Source organism: Candoia aspera, chromosome 10 (genome assembly GCF_035149785.1).
Source record: "Candoia aspera isolate rCanAsp1 chromosome 10, rCanAsp1.hap2, whole genome shotgun sequence".
Classification (NCBI taxonomy): Eukaryota; Metazoa; Chordata; class Lepidosauria; order Squamata; family Boidae; genus Candoia; species Candoia aspera.
In genome coordinates, this window is record NC_086162.1 from 6,753,368 (window position 1) to 6,764,726 (window position 11,359).

At 44.0% G+C, this 11,359-nt stretch overlaps 1 protein-coding gene across 1 annotated transcript in view; it reads right to left on the minus strand.

The window, feature by feature from the left end:
* CSMD2 (CUB and Sushi multiple domains 2) overlaps nt 1-8,098 on the minus strand; it is a 643,348-nt gene extending 635,250 nt beyond the window's left edge. The window contains exon 1 of the mRNA XM_063311620.1: nt 7,942-8,098. Within this exon, the coding sequence (XP_063167690.1) occupies nt 7,942-8,098 (157 nt within the window). The remainder of the gene's footprint in view (nt 1-7,941) is intronic.
* Nucleotides 8,099-11,359: the final 3,261 nt, after the last annotated feature.

The following is an 11,359-nucleotide window of genomic DNA, read 5'->3' on the forward strand; positions in this document are numbered from 1 at the left end:
GATTCGAACCACCGACCTGCCGATTGGCAAGCTCAGCAGCTCAGCGGTTTAACCCACAGCACATACTTTACTTTAATTCCTTTTAAGTGTTTTGGCAGAGAAAAACCAGATGATTAATGTCATGTGATTCTTTTAACTGGATAACTTGGGTCTAGAGAGCAGATATTCTATGCCCTTTCTTAAAAGAAAGGAAATCTCGATTTCACCAAGCACTTAGGGCTGGTGAAATAAGTTTTCTCATATGGACTGCAGATGGTTATCAACTACCTCTTACAAAGATAGGTCCTCATTCCCATACAACTCCTTACTTGGCCTACTTTCCTTTGTTCCCGAAGCAAAGTGGGCTTGGGATTTTTGGAGTTGGGGGGATCTTGATCAAGGACATTATGGTGTCTCCTGATGCATCAAGCCTTGTAGCACCAAAATATTTTGATTGTTCATAATGCCCCAATGTAGCGTCACCAAGAGCATTGTGAAAAATTTAAACTGCAGCTTTTTGCCATTCTGTTGCCAAGACTATAGTTGGGGGAAGCAGCAGCAGGCTGCATTAGGGCACTGCAAACATGCTCACCATATGGTAGAACAAAGCTGCTCTGAGATCTGATAGCCTGATCAGCAACTTCTTTTAGAAAGAGTTTTGAGAATTGGGTAGAATATCAAAAATTAAAACTTTGGCTCCACCTGTCCAAATGGTCCAAATCCAGTTCCCATTAGCACTGTTTTCTCTTGCTTGCTTCTGGAGTGACATCCTTTCAGTAGAAGTGGATTGCTCAAGATGCTTCCAGCCGCTAACTTCTATCTTCAGAGAAGTGGCTTAGGATTTATACTTCATGCAAATGCCATGATGTGCTGTTGTGAGCTGCCCAGAGTTGCTTTTTAAGATGGGGGGCCATACAAAACTTTTAAATAAACAAACAAACAAACCTGGCTTAAACATTAACAAACTGTGATGGTCTGGGTTCAAACAACAGAAGCCAAGATGCATTGCAACCACTATTGTATTGATTAATCTGTTTATTATTTAATTAAATCATCGCTTGGGGTGGAGAGGGGCATAGATCTACATGGGGATGGTTGTTATAGACCACTCCTCCCACACTTGGACTGTTTTAGATGCTTCGCCACCTGGATTCTTTATTTTTACCTTTATGTTATTTATGATTGTATTTTTATACTGTGTATTTTATGGTTGTTGTTTTTAATTGATTGTTGTAAACCGCCCAGAGTCCCCCAATGAGATGAGATGGGCAGGGACAAATTAGATAAATAAATAAAAAAATATTCAAAGTATTCATAGCTAGACCATAGCTAGTTCAGAGAATTTGAGTGGATGGAAAACCACCTCATATCATACTAGAAGCTCCATGACCAAGATGAGCTCCTTAACAAAACATCTGTTCTAATGCAGGTGTGAGAGTAGAAGAGTAGCAAGCAATAGGGTGCTCTTATTGTTGGAGGTAAAGTCTACAGGAAAGACGGGAGAGATCACACTGCAGCTGTATTCTTATGATGAAGACGACACAGCACAAAACATTAGAAATGCACATTTTCAGCCAAAAAATTATAACAGATAAAAAAACCAGGAGAAAAGTGTAATATAGTTAAAGCTGGATCTCAAATTTAGATTTGCATCATTTATCTCTCCCTCTCTCTTCTTCCCCAATCTGTTCACACTCTCCTTCAGTTTGTAATCTTACCCAGCCAGCAAAGCTGGCTCATAAAATGTATGCACTCTTTTCCTAATACTCCGTTTTCTATATACAATATTACATAAAAGTGAATATCGGGAGAAATGGGTGTGCACGCACGGACACAGATGCTTGTAAAAAACACCTAACGTACGCTTTTTCTGTAATTTTCCCTCCTCTAATGCATTTGGTATGTTAATGCGTATGTACTACCCCACACCCCATATGAATTTTATAATTAAAAAAAAAAACTGAACTGCAGTGTAAAATTTGGAAGACTGCAAAAACTGAAATATGTCTGACATTTGGATAGCCTAGTACAAACACTGGGGAGACACTGGGTAAGTTTCTGAGGTCCTATTATTACCCTTGATTACTGTGGCGATGGGTACACCATTGGAAACTTGAAGGGCCAGGCTGGGGACAGATAACCCTGGAGTTCTATCTATGTGGTCACTAAGAATTGATACCAACTTAATAGCACATAATCATTCAATTAGAATTATTACTCTAAAGCCCTTTGTTCTATATTATTATAGTACCTATCTACTGAAAATTCAAGGCAGTTGGCATGTAGAATCTTCCCTAAATTTATCCCCAAACAACAAATCTGGATTGTCCCCAAATCACCTACTGATTTCCATGGTCTAGGGAGGGCTAGAACCTGGGTTCCTCAACCAACATCTCCAAAAAAAACCCTATTATGACATTATACTTCCAACTAGTAGTTGATTTAAAGACAGAACCCTTTCTTATATAGAGGGAAGGACAAGAACAAATTATGGTTACATTCAGCTCATGAATAAATAGTTTAGAATGAGGGCACACGCTCTTCAGAATTCAGATGCTTTCTTCATTTTAGCTCACATTACTTCCATCCCTCATCTATATGAGGCAGATAGAAGTGTCCCTTAGGCCTGCATACTTCTTCCTTATTGTCCCACTTTCCCCTAACCACTTATCAAACTAAACAAACTCCTCAGTGAGAAAAGCATGATAGTTTAATAAATCTACAGTATAATATTGTTAAACTGAAACGAAGGGCCCATTTCTCTTAGAATTCAAGAGCACATCACCAACTTCATGCAGCCAAACTGATTATCTACACCTGTTCTCTTCCCCAATGTGATGTCTCCCTGCCAGCCCCACTAGGCAGATCAGATCAAGGAATCAACTTCACAGGAAGGCTAAAAGTTCCTTCTACTGAGATTGGTTATAGCAACAGAATCTTGCAAGTCTGATTATATTGTACCTCCTCCTCCTAATAGTTCAGTGAATTGGGGAGGCATCTAAGCTGCTTCCAAACATTTTCTGGCTATTGCGGACTTAAAAAATGTTTTACCTCTTGCCTTGGCAACAGTGTGTACATCCCCATCAAGGTTATCTTCCTTGCTCTCTACGCCCCCAGATGTGCTGGTTTTCAACCCCCATCATTCTTAGACAGCATGGCCAATGATAATAATTAAGTCCAGCACATCTGGAAGGCATCAGACTGGCAAAAAGCTCATTAAGAGAACTAATAAAATTAAGAGAGAAAGGACCTGCAAGGAGTCTCCTTTCCTACTGCTTGTCTCCATTTCTGATGGTTTTTGGACAACGTAAATAATCAGCTTCAATCTAACTAAAAATGTTCAGTTAATCAGCCCTCTTTCTAACCTTTTGTGGGATTTGAAAAAGCACATCCAGTTGATCAGTATGGAAAAAACAAAACTGGGTGACAATTTTATGATTATACACACACACACACAGGGCCAAAGACATGGGGAATTTTAGCAATCTTTTTCTTTCCCAACTCAGTTTACAATCTATTTTCATTGAGAATTGACTCTGTCAAGGATACACATCTTGGCTGAATATTTTAATTACACTAGAATAAGGGTTTGTAAGCTTGGACCATCTGAAAGCAGCATGTTGAGAGTTATGCTCCCAGAGTGGACAGGCTCCAAAGGCTAAGCAGGAAACTGAGAAATTCTGACAAAGACTGTGAAAAATAAAGCAGAGAAAGGATCTTTATTCCTATTGTAAAAAAAAGAAAAAAGAAAAATTAAAAGGGGCTGAAGACTTGAAACCCTTCCAGGCTGCATCAGGCCCTGCAATGTTTACAGCTAGAGTAGAACTGAGAAGTGAAAGCGAGCAAGGGCCATTTAGGCAGGACTAGAAAAGTGGCTGTTGCCTTGATGGGCAATGTGCAGGAGGTGGGAGGGTGAGGAACCAGGCACTTTTGTGCTCCACAGTTCCCTGCTAATCATGTACCACAGCATCAGTCACATAAGGGCTAAAACCCAGGATGGAGATAAGGCACAACCAACCTCTGTCCCGACACTCCCAAACCTTTGATTGCTCTATCAAATTTGCCCATACAGAAATGGGTTTTCTAAGCACACAGCTGAGCGAGCATATGGGGACTCCAATCCATCCCACGGAGCCTCTCAGTTTTTATCTCATCTGTGTCGGGAGCAAAACACAACTGTTCTATTCCATGCAGGCACTGTCAGTTTTCTTGTTCTGGTCATGCTACAATGTGATGACTGTTATCAAAATAACTGTTAATTATTATCAAAATAAATATTCCAGCAGGGCAGGAGATCCTGTTCTGGCAATTCTACAAGAGAAAGTTTTTAACCCTCCTTTCGCTCATTCCCAGGAACTAGTAAGAAGAAAATTGCAGCTCAGATGCAGTCCCAGTCCATAAACCCAGATCTTCCTTTCAGTGGCTAATTTCAGTTCAGACCAGTGTTTAAGATGTCTGGACTTCAACTCCCAGAATTCCATGCTGGCTGGGGAATTCTGGGAGTTGCAACCCAGACATCTTAAAGTTGCTAAGGTTGAGAAACACTGGTTCAGGCAGAAAGGAAAGAGGGAGGTATTGACTAACCACGAGAAAATTCTTCCTGTGGTTAATTCTTTCTAGGTTATTCAAGTCTGCTCAAGAAATCCAGTACTGGAGACATGATCTTGGTTTACTAAATATTTGGGGGCAGGGGAGGAGGGAGAACAAAGATCATTGACAATATAAACACATTTAGAATGGGGGGGGGAGGTATTTGATTGTGCTTTACACCCTGTTAAATCATAGCATCATTGTTCATTTTGGTTTAATATGTAGTATGAACCCAACCACTGTAGTTTCTAGACCTCCATTTATGTCTCAGTGTAATAAGGGAACCAGCCAACAATAGCATGTTCAGCAAATCATGGTTAAAAATCAATCACAGCTGGCCAGGGCACAACCCAGGCTTCATCATATTTCATAGCTACACATTATCCCACCAAGCCACACAAAGCTCATTAGGCTGGCTGAGTGGCCTTCCAAATGTCCACAAGGACCGGAGAGTCCTTTGCGCCAGGCAGATGGTTTTTCCCTGTTTCGATTCCAGAGCTGGTCACTATTCTCTCAGCCTATCTTGCAGGGCTACTGTAAGAAAACAAGAGCAAGCTCCATGGAAGCAGTTGGTTTCCTTTGGATTCCAATCCATCTACAGCAGCTGTGCAATGCTGGTTGGGGAATTCTGGAAGTTGAAGTCCGCACAGCTTAGAGTTGCTAAGGTTGAGGAACCCTGCTTTAGAGAGAGCAATCATGCTCCATCTGTAATGATTTGGAAGAATAAGCTGTGGCTATGAAATCCATATAGGTAGCAGATTTTTTCTCTTAGGGTCCCAGACAGCACTGCCCTTCCATGGCTTTTTTAAAAATAAAAAAAAAACACATACATTTTATTTTATAATATTAAAGAATCACAGAATTCTAGGAAACAAATTGCCTTTTCCTTTGTTAAGACAAATACTCCTTATATAATAAGAAACTTGATTATTTGCTAACTCATAATAAACAGTCTACATACCAGATGAGACGCACAATTTCCTCCAGAAAACTCCTCTCTCTCTACATATATTTTTAAAAAATGACAATATTCTGCCTTTCTATCCTACTTTCAATGAACAATTGGAATTACTGACAAATGTTAGCAATTAGACGGAAGAGATTAATGTGATATTAGCAAGGTGAGTGAGTTTTGGTATACATCTAGATACATCCATTTAATACATGTAACCACTATTTTCCGGTAGTGTTATTCACACAGCTGTAGTGCCACACTTTGGACAGTCATGGTCATTACTCTCTAATAATGGGGGAGGGTCCCCCGGGAAAAGAAGCAGGTTGAAGCAAGCATCCCCTAATCAGTATGAAACAGTGAGGTTTCACTTCTGCTCCAATATAGCAAAACAACCTCTGACATTTTTCCAAAGACTTAAAAAAATCGAAAACTACATTAGACTAACAGAAATAGGACTGTTTATCAAACCAACAGTTAGTCAAGTATGAAATAATCACTCCATTCTTTTAAATCAGGGACAAATTGCTTGGAAAATGTATACAAAGAACTTAGAATGTCTTGTCTGCCCTTAAAAATAAGGAAAGATGTAATAACAACAAAAATCAAACCACTGGATACAACAGATGCAGATGGAAAAAAAATAAATAAATTTCCAGCTCTCAGCACAAGGAGGAGAATTTTGGAGGAGAATAAAGATCAAGGCAGCTCAAATGAGGTCCATTTAGATCAGACTGATGTGTGGGAACAGATCAGTCTTTCTCAACCTGCTATTCTCCGGTTGGTACTGGACTGTAAGTCTGATCACCCCAAGGCAGCAGAGACATACTGCTGGAAATGATGGGAGGCTTCGTGTTAGAGAAGGATACAGTAAGTAAGAGTAGTTGTAAAATGCCACAATCGAAATATTTTGCCAAAAAAAAAAAAAAAAAATCAGTTCCAGAAACAGTACACCATTTGGCAGAGACAGAACAATAAAGTGCCCAAAGAAATTAAAACTGGGTTCCCCAAGGATGGAGGAACTAAGAGGCAAAAGAGGATGAGAAGGCAAATTGAGGAGTAAGATGCATTCCATTGACTGCATCTGCCTAGGATCTCACTTGTAGGGTACAGTGGATTTGACTGCTTCCTCTCTCAATATGCCCAGAGACTTCAAAAAGCAGGGAAATAGACACAACAGGTCAAAAAGAGGATTCTGTCTTTAAATCAGTGCACCGACTCCCCTCCTTCACCTTCCAGTGCCAACCCTTTGAGAGTTTCTCAAAGATAACCTCAAACAAACAGCTGATTGTCAACCTAGTCTTCTGAGAGAAAACCTCCCAGGGTGAAAGACTTCAGTTTTATTTCCGTCCAACCAAAAGTTGACCTAATGATGTGTAAAAATGGATCCACAAGTGGCATCTGACCTCCCCTGACACTGAAGTAAATACACACTGCATCTGGTGGAGCTTCAGTTCCTTCTCACTATTTTTATGTTTAGGATTGTGGCCTAAATCACTTCAGAAAGGGGCAGAAAAGGGGTCAAAGAACCTCCCACTACTGGGAAGAAAGATTGCCCCAATGCAGCCATCTGTGAAGAAATTCTAATTAGCCCAACACCTCGCAGGCATAAAACCATGTTTCAGGAGGAAACCAACTGTCCCTTCTTCCTTCTCTCAATAACACTTGTCAAGAAATCAAACTTCAGCCTTTGCCAGTTTCTGCAGCAAGTAGGATAGGAGTAAAATCCCACTTCCTTGTCGACCTGTTCTGGAAGTGGGAAATATTAGAAAAGCCAAGGCCTTAATTCTATTCTGAGTAAAAATGGGGAGGGGGGCTGGTGTGTGTGAAGATGTCCGGGATGTGATGTGTCACTTTCACAGCCTTCCTGGAGGCTCCCAAGAATTAGAGCTTTCCCAAGCGCAACGTTTTACTGGAGAAGAAGACTCTACGGACGTCGGGAGGTTTCATTTTCTTCACATAGTCAATGCCTTTGTCCCGCTTTGCAAATTACCTGCCCAATGCAAACAGATTCTATTCTACAGGCGATATTCTGGAGGGGGGGGGGCGAAGCGTCCATTCTCATGCCGCCTTCACACCCACCCCGGGAAAGAAATTACCCTTTGAAAATTGTTGCTCCAATCCCTTGTCCTTGCAAACTTTAACAGCTTGGGTGAGGAAAAAAAATGCAATAAGAACTGCCGAGGAAGCTCTCGCAGGCTTTCCTTAAACAAGGAGAGACACCCCCACACACACACACTCCGGTTCTTAATCCCACCGCTCTCCCCCTTGAAAAACGCACATAAAGACTAGAATAAAAAATGACGGGTCATCCATTGGTCGTGGGGAAGGAGAGACATGGTCAGCCCCGGCGCACACATTTACGGTCACCCCAGAAGCTTCCCCCCCAAACTTAACCGTCTTCCTCGAACCCCACTTACCGGCGGCTGTTGTTGCCAAAACCCCCACCGAGAGCAGTAAAATCCGGCTCCAATAGCTCACTTCCACCGTCATGAGAGCAAAAATCCCCAATTTCCCCCAATTCCGTTTAAAGCTGCAGCGGCATGCCGGCTCGTCCCAACCGAAAGAGGATTGCATGTCAAACCGGGGCTGGGGGGCTGATTCGCTTGGAAGAGAAGGAGGGGACAGGAGGAGTGGGGGGGGAGACAGAGGTGGGTGATTGGTTTGGATTCCTCTTCCTTTTCACCCCCTCCCTCCTTTCTTTGATCAGTGGGAGAATCTAACGTAGGAGGAAAGGAAAGTATCCGGTTTGAGGGTTCTGGAGGACGGTCCTTGTTTAATCTTATATACAAGTATAAGATTAATATAATAAGGTGGGGTTGTTGTGTTTTTTCCCCACCGGGAGGGAAAAATCCAAATTTATGGACAGCCTCCGTGTTCCCTCCTCCCAGCTGCTGCAGCTGGACTAAACCAAATCACGCAGTAGCTTAGGGAGAGAACCGGCGCGCTATCCCCCCTCCCCTTTCCCTTCTTCCCCCAGTTATTTTTTTAAAAATATTATTATTATTATATACTTTTAAGTACTGTCTTGGAGTATCTGAAACTCCTCAGAGAATTATACTTTTAAGACCTTGGTGATTAATCACTGCTTTACTCTGGAGAGATTTTTTTTTTTTTAAATGCCTTTGGAAGGGGGGAAAAACCCAAATAAAATGCTAAATAAGGAACACGTGGGGGGACTTCAATTTGGATGGGTTGCTAAGAGGTTTCTACCATTCTTCCCCACCCCCCGCCTGTCTTTTTTCCACCACGTAGGAGCAAATTAACCTTAAATCCACCTTGCGGAAGATAGATGGTGCAAAATCTCCCTCGCTGCCGCGTTTTAAATTCTTGTTTTATTTTTGTGTTAATGGGTCTTCCACCTCCGCCGCTTCTCGCGGATCCTGGAGTGAAAGGGACGAGAGCCAATGCGTGTATCAACTGAAAGACCGAAGAGAATCCCCCCGTTCGGGTGGACGGACTGAGATCTGCATTTGCAGCAGGTTGTAAAGCAAACTGAAGCTCCCAGCACTACAAACTATCTTAGTATTTTCCCCCCTTCTGGCTTAATCTTTCCGCCAACGTCCAAATAAGTCTCCTCGCCCATTCGGTGATATCTGCTCTAGCATTCGGTGGAAGGGCGTCATGTTTGCGAACGGCACTGCCACCCTACCTAGCAGGGGCTCCAGACTTAACGCTGCTGCCCTTTCGTACGAGAGCGCGAAGCAGAAATTGCTGCGGCAGGGTTGGGAGGGAAGGAAAGGGGCTCCCCAAATCTCTTTCGCCCCTCTCGCTGATGCGCCCCTTCACCTCCCTGCGCAAAGAAGGGTCGTTTAAAGAATACGCCGCGGAGCAGGGCTCGGTCGCGCCGCGACTGGAGTTTCCTCCCCTCCGGTCTGAATTCAATTCCAGGGTTCTTTAAAGAGACCCCAGAGCCCAACTCCCCCCGCCCCATGCCCAGCCTCTCGTTTTATTTGAATTCTGATCTCGACTTAGCCGAGCGGGTTATTAACGCGAATTCAGGTGGAGAGGGATGAATGCGTGACGGAGGCGGCTCAAAATCCACTCCGGAGTGACGGGATCGCGTAAGTGAGGGAGACTCCCCCGCAGAGAATCGGCGTGTTAGCCGCTGCCCCTGGGAAGACTCCGGCACCGGCGGAGGTTGGGTGGACTCCGGCCTGCCCTCCTCCGCGCGTTCCCGGCGAGTCTTCCTGAATTCCGCGGAGCCGCGTGCTGGGGAAGCGCGCGTGGGCTGAGCCGCGCCGGGCCGCGCTCGGTGGATGTCTGGCACCCGGCAATGGAAAAGGGGATTTATTCCCAGGCAAACCTATATAAAATCGGAGTAGTACAGAGAAGGGGGCTTGAAAGAAGTCAAGAAAAGACTCTGAAGTCGAGATCAACCCTGTGTCAAGTCTGCCTTGCACTCGCTCAAACGTTTTCTTCCCCAGTGAAAGAGGCTTCTGTTTCTCTTAACTTTAGTCTCAAGGGACTGGAAGATCCCCGCTGAATTTATCTTGGTGGGTTTCTGCAGGTTTGCTTCGTTGTTGGAGAAGCAACTGCTAATGTGGGTGTTGTCGATCATATGTCTCTCCCTCACCATAAGGTCTTCCTTGGGGATCTAACAAGAATGGGGGAATGAGAGAGTCTTCAATCCACTGGAATAAAGATTGTACAGTGAAAATATTGAGTATTGGGGCGCACCCCTTGACCACCTTGTCATTGATTATGTTGGTGTTGACTCATGGAAATCATGTAGATAGGACTCCCCCATGACAATCTCTCTCTCACCTGGTCTGTCAGGTCTTCTAACAGTGCATTCATCACTATTGCAACCCAGTTCATTCACCTGGCTGCTGGTCATCCTCTTTGTCTCTATCTTTCCACCTTTCTCAGCATTATAGACTTCTCCAGAGAGCTGGGTCTTTGGATAATGTGTCACAGATAGATAGACAGACCATTTTTTTCTGACAATCTGTCCCTGACCTGGTCCTTCAGGTCTTCCAATGATGCATCCGTTGCCACTGTGACTGAGTCCCTCCACCTTGCTGCTGGTCATCCTCTTCTTCCTTCCTTCCATCTTTCCCAGTATTAATGCCTTCTCCAGGCAGCTAGATCTTCACATAATGTGTCCAAAGTAAGTGTCATGTTCCCCGTTGCAAGGCATAAGTGCATCACAACATGCCCATCAGGAACATGCCCATCAGGAAAGAGGAAGGGATGACCATTATCCTTTAAACACACACATCATCCCTTAAGCACCCAAACTCCTAAAACAATCACCAGGACAATAGAAGCGCACCTCGGATAGGACATGGAAACCATTAACAGATCAGGGGAACTCCCACCCATTACCCCCGGGGACGCACCTGCACTGGACGAAGGCAAGGAGACAAAGGAAACCATCGGAGATCACCCGAATCGCCCATCGTCAGACCCATACCAATTCAAATCACCCATCCGGACCCAGCTTGGGGAACAATGGGGGGTGGAGGAGGACAAGGTCCGCCACCAGGGTATAAACGGGGCACCCCGCTACCACGCCCGCATTCCCGTCTTTTTCTCCGCATGCATTCTGCTTCAATAAACCCGGAAATCCTTTGACCCTCTAAGTGAGTCTGTGTCTTATTCGGAGCAAGGCTACCCTGACAGTAAGATAATTTGAACCTGGTCATTTGTGCCTCAAGTGAGAACTCTGGGTTGATTTGTTCAATGATCCATTGGTTTGTTTTCTTGGCTGTCCACAGCAACTAGGGTCTGTGTCACCCGGGGCAAACATGGATTCTGTGCCCATTTTGGCACCCCCCCCAGCGCTCATTTTGGTGCCTCCCCAGCATGGCACCCAGGGCACATGCCCTGCTC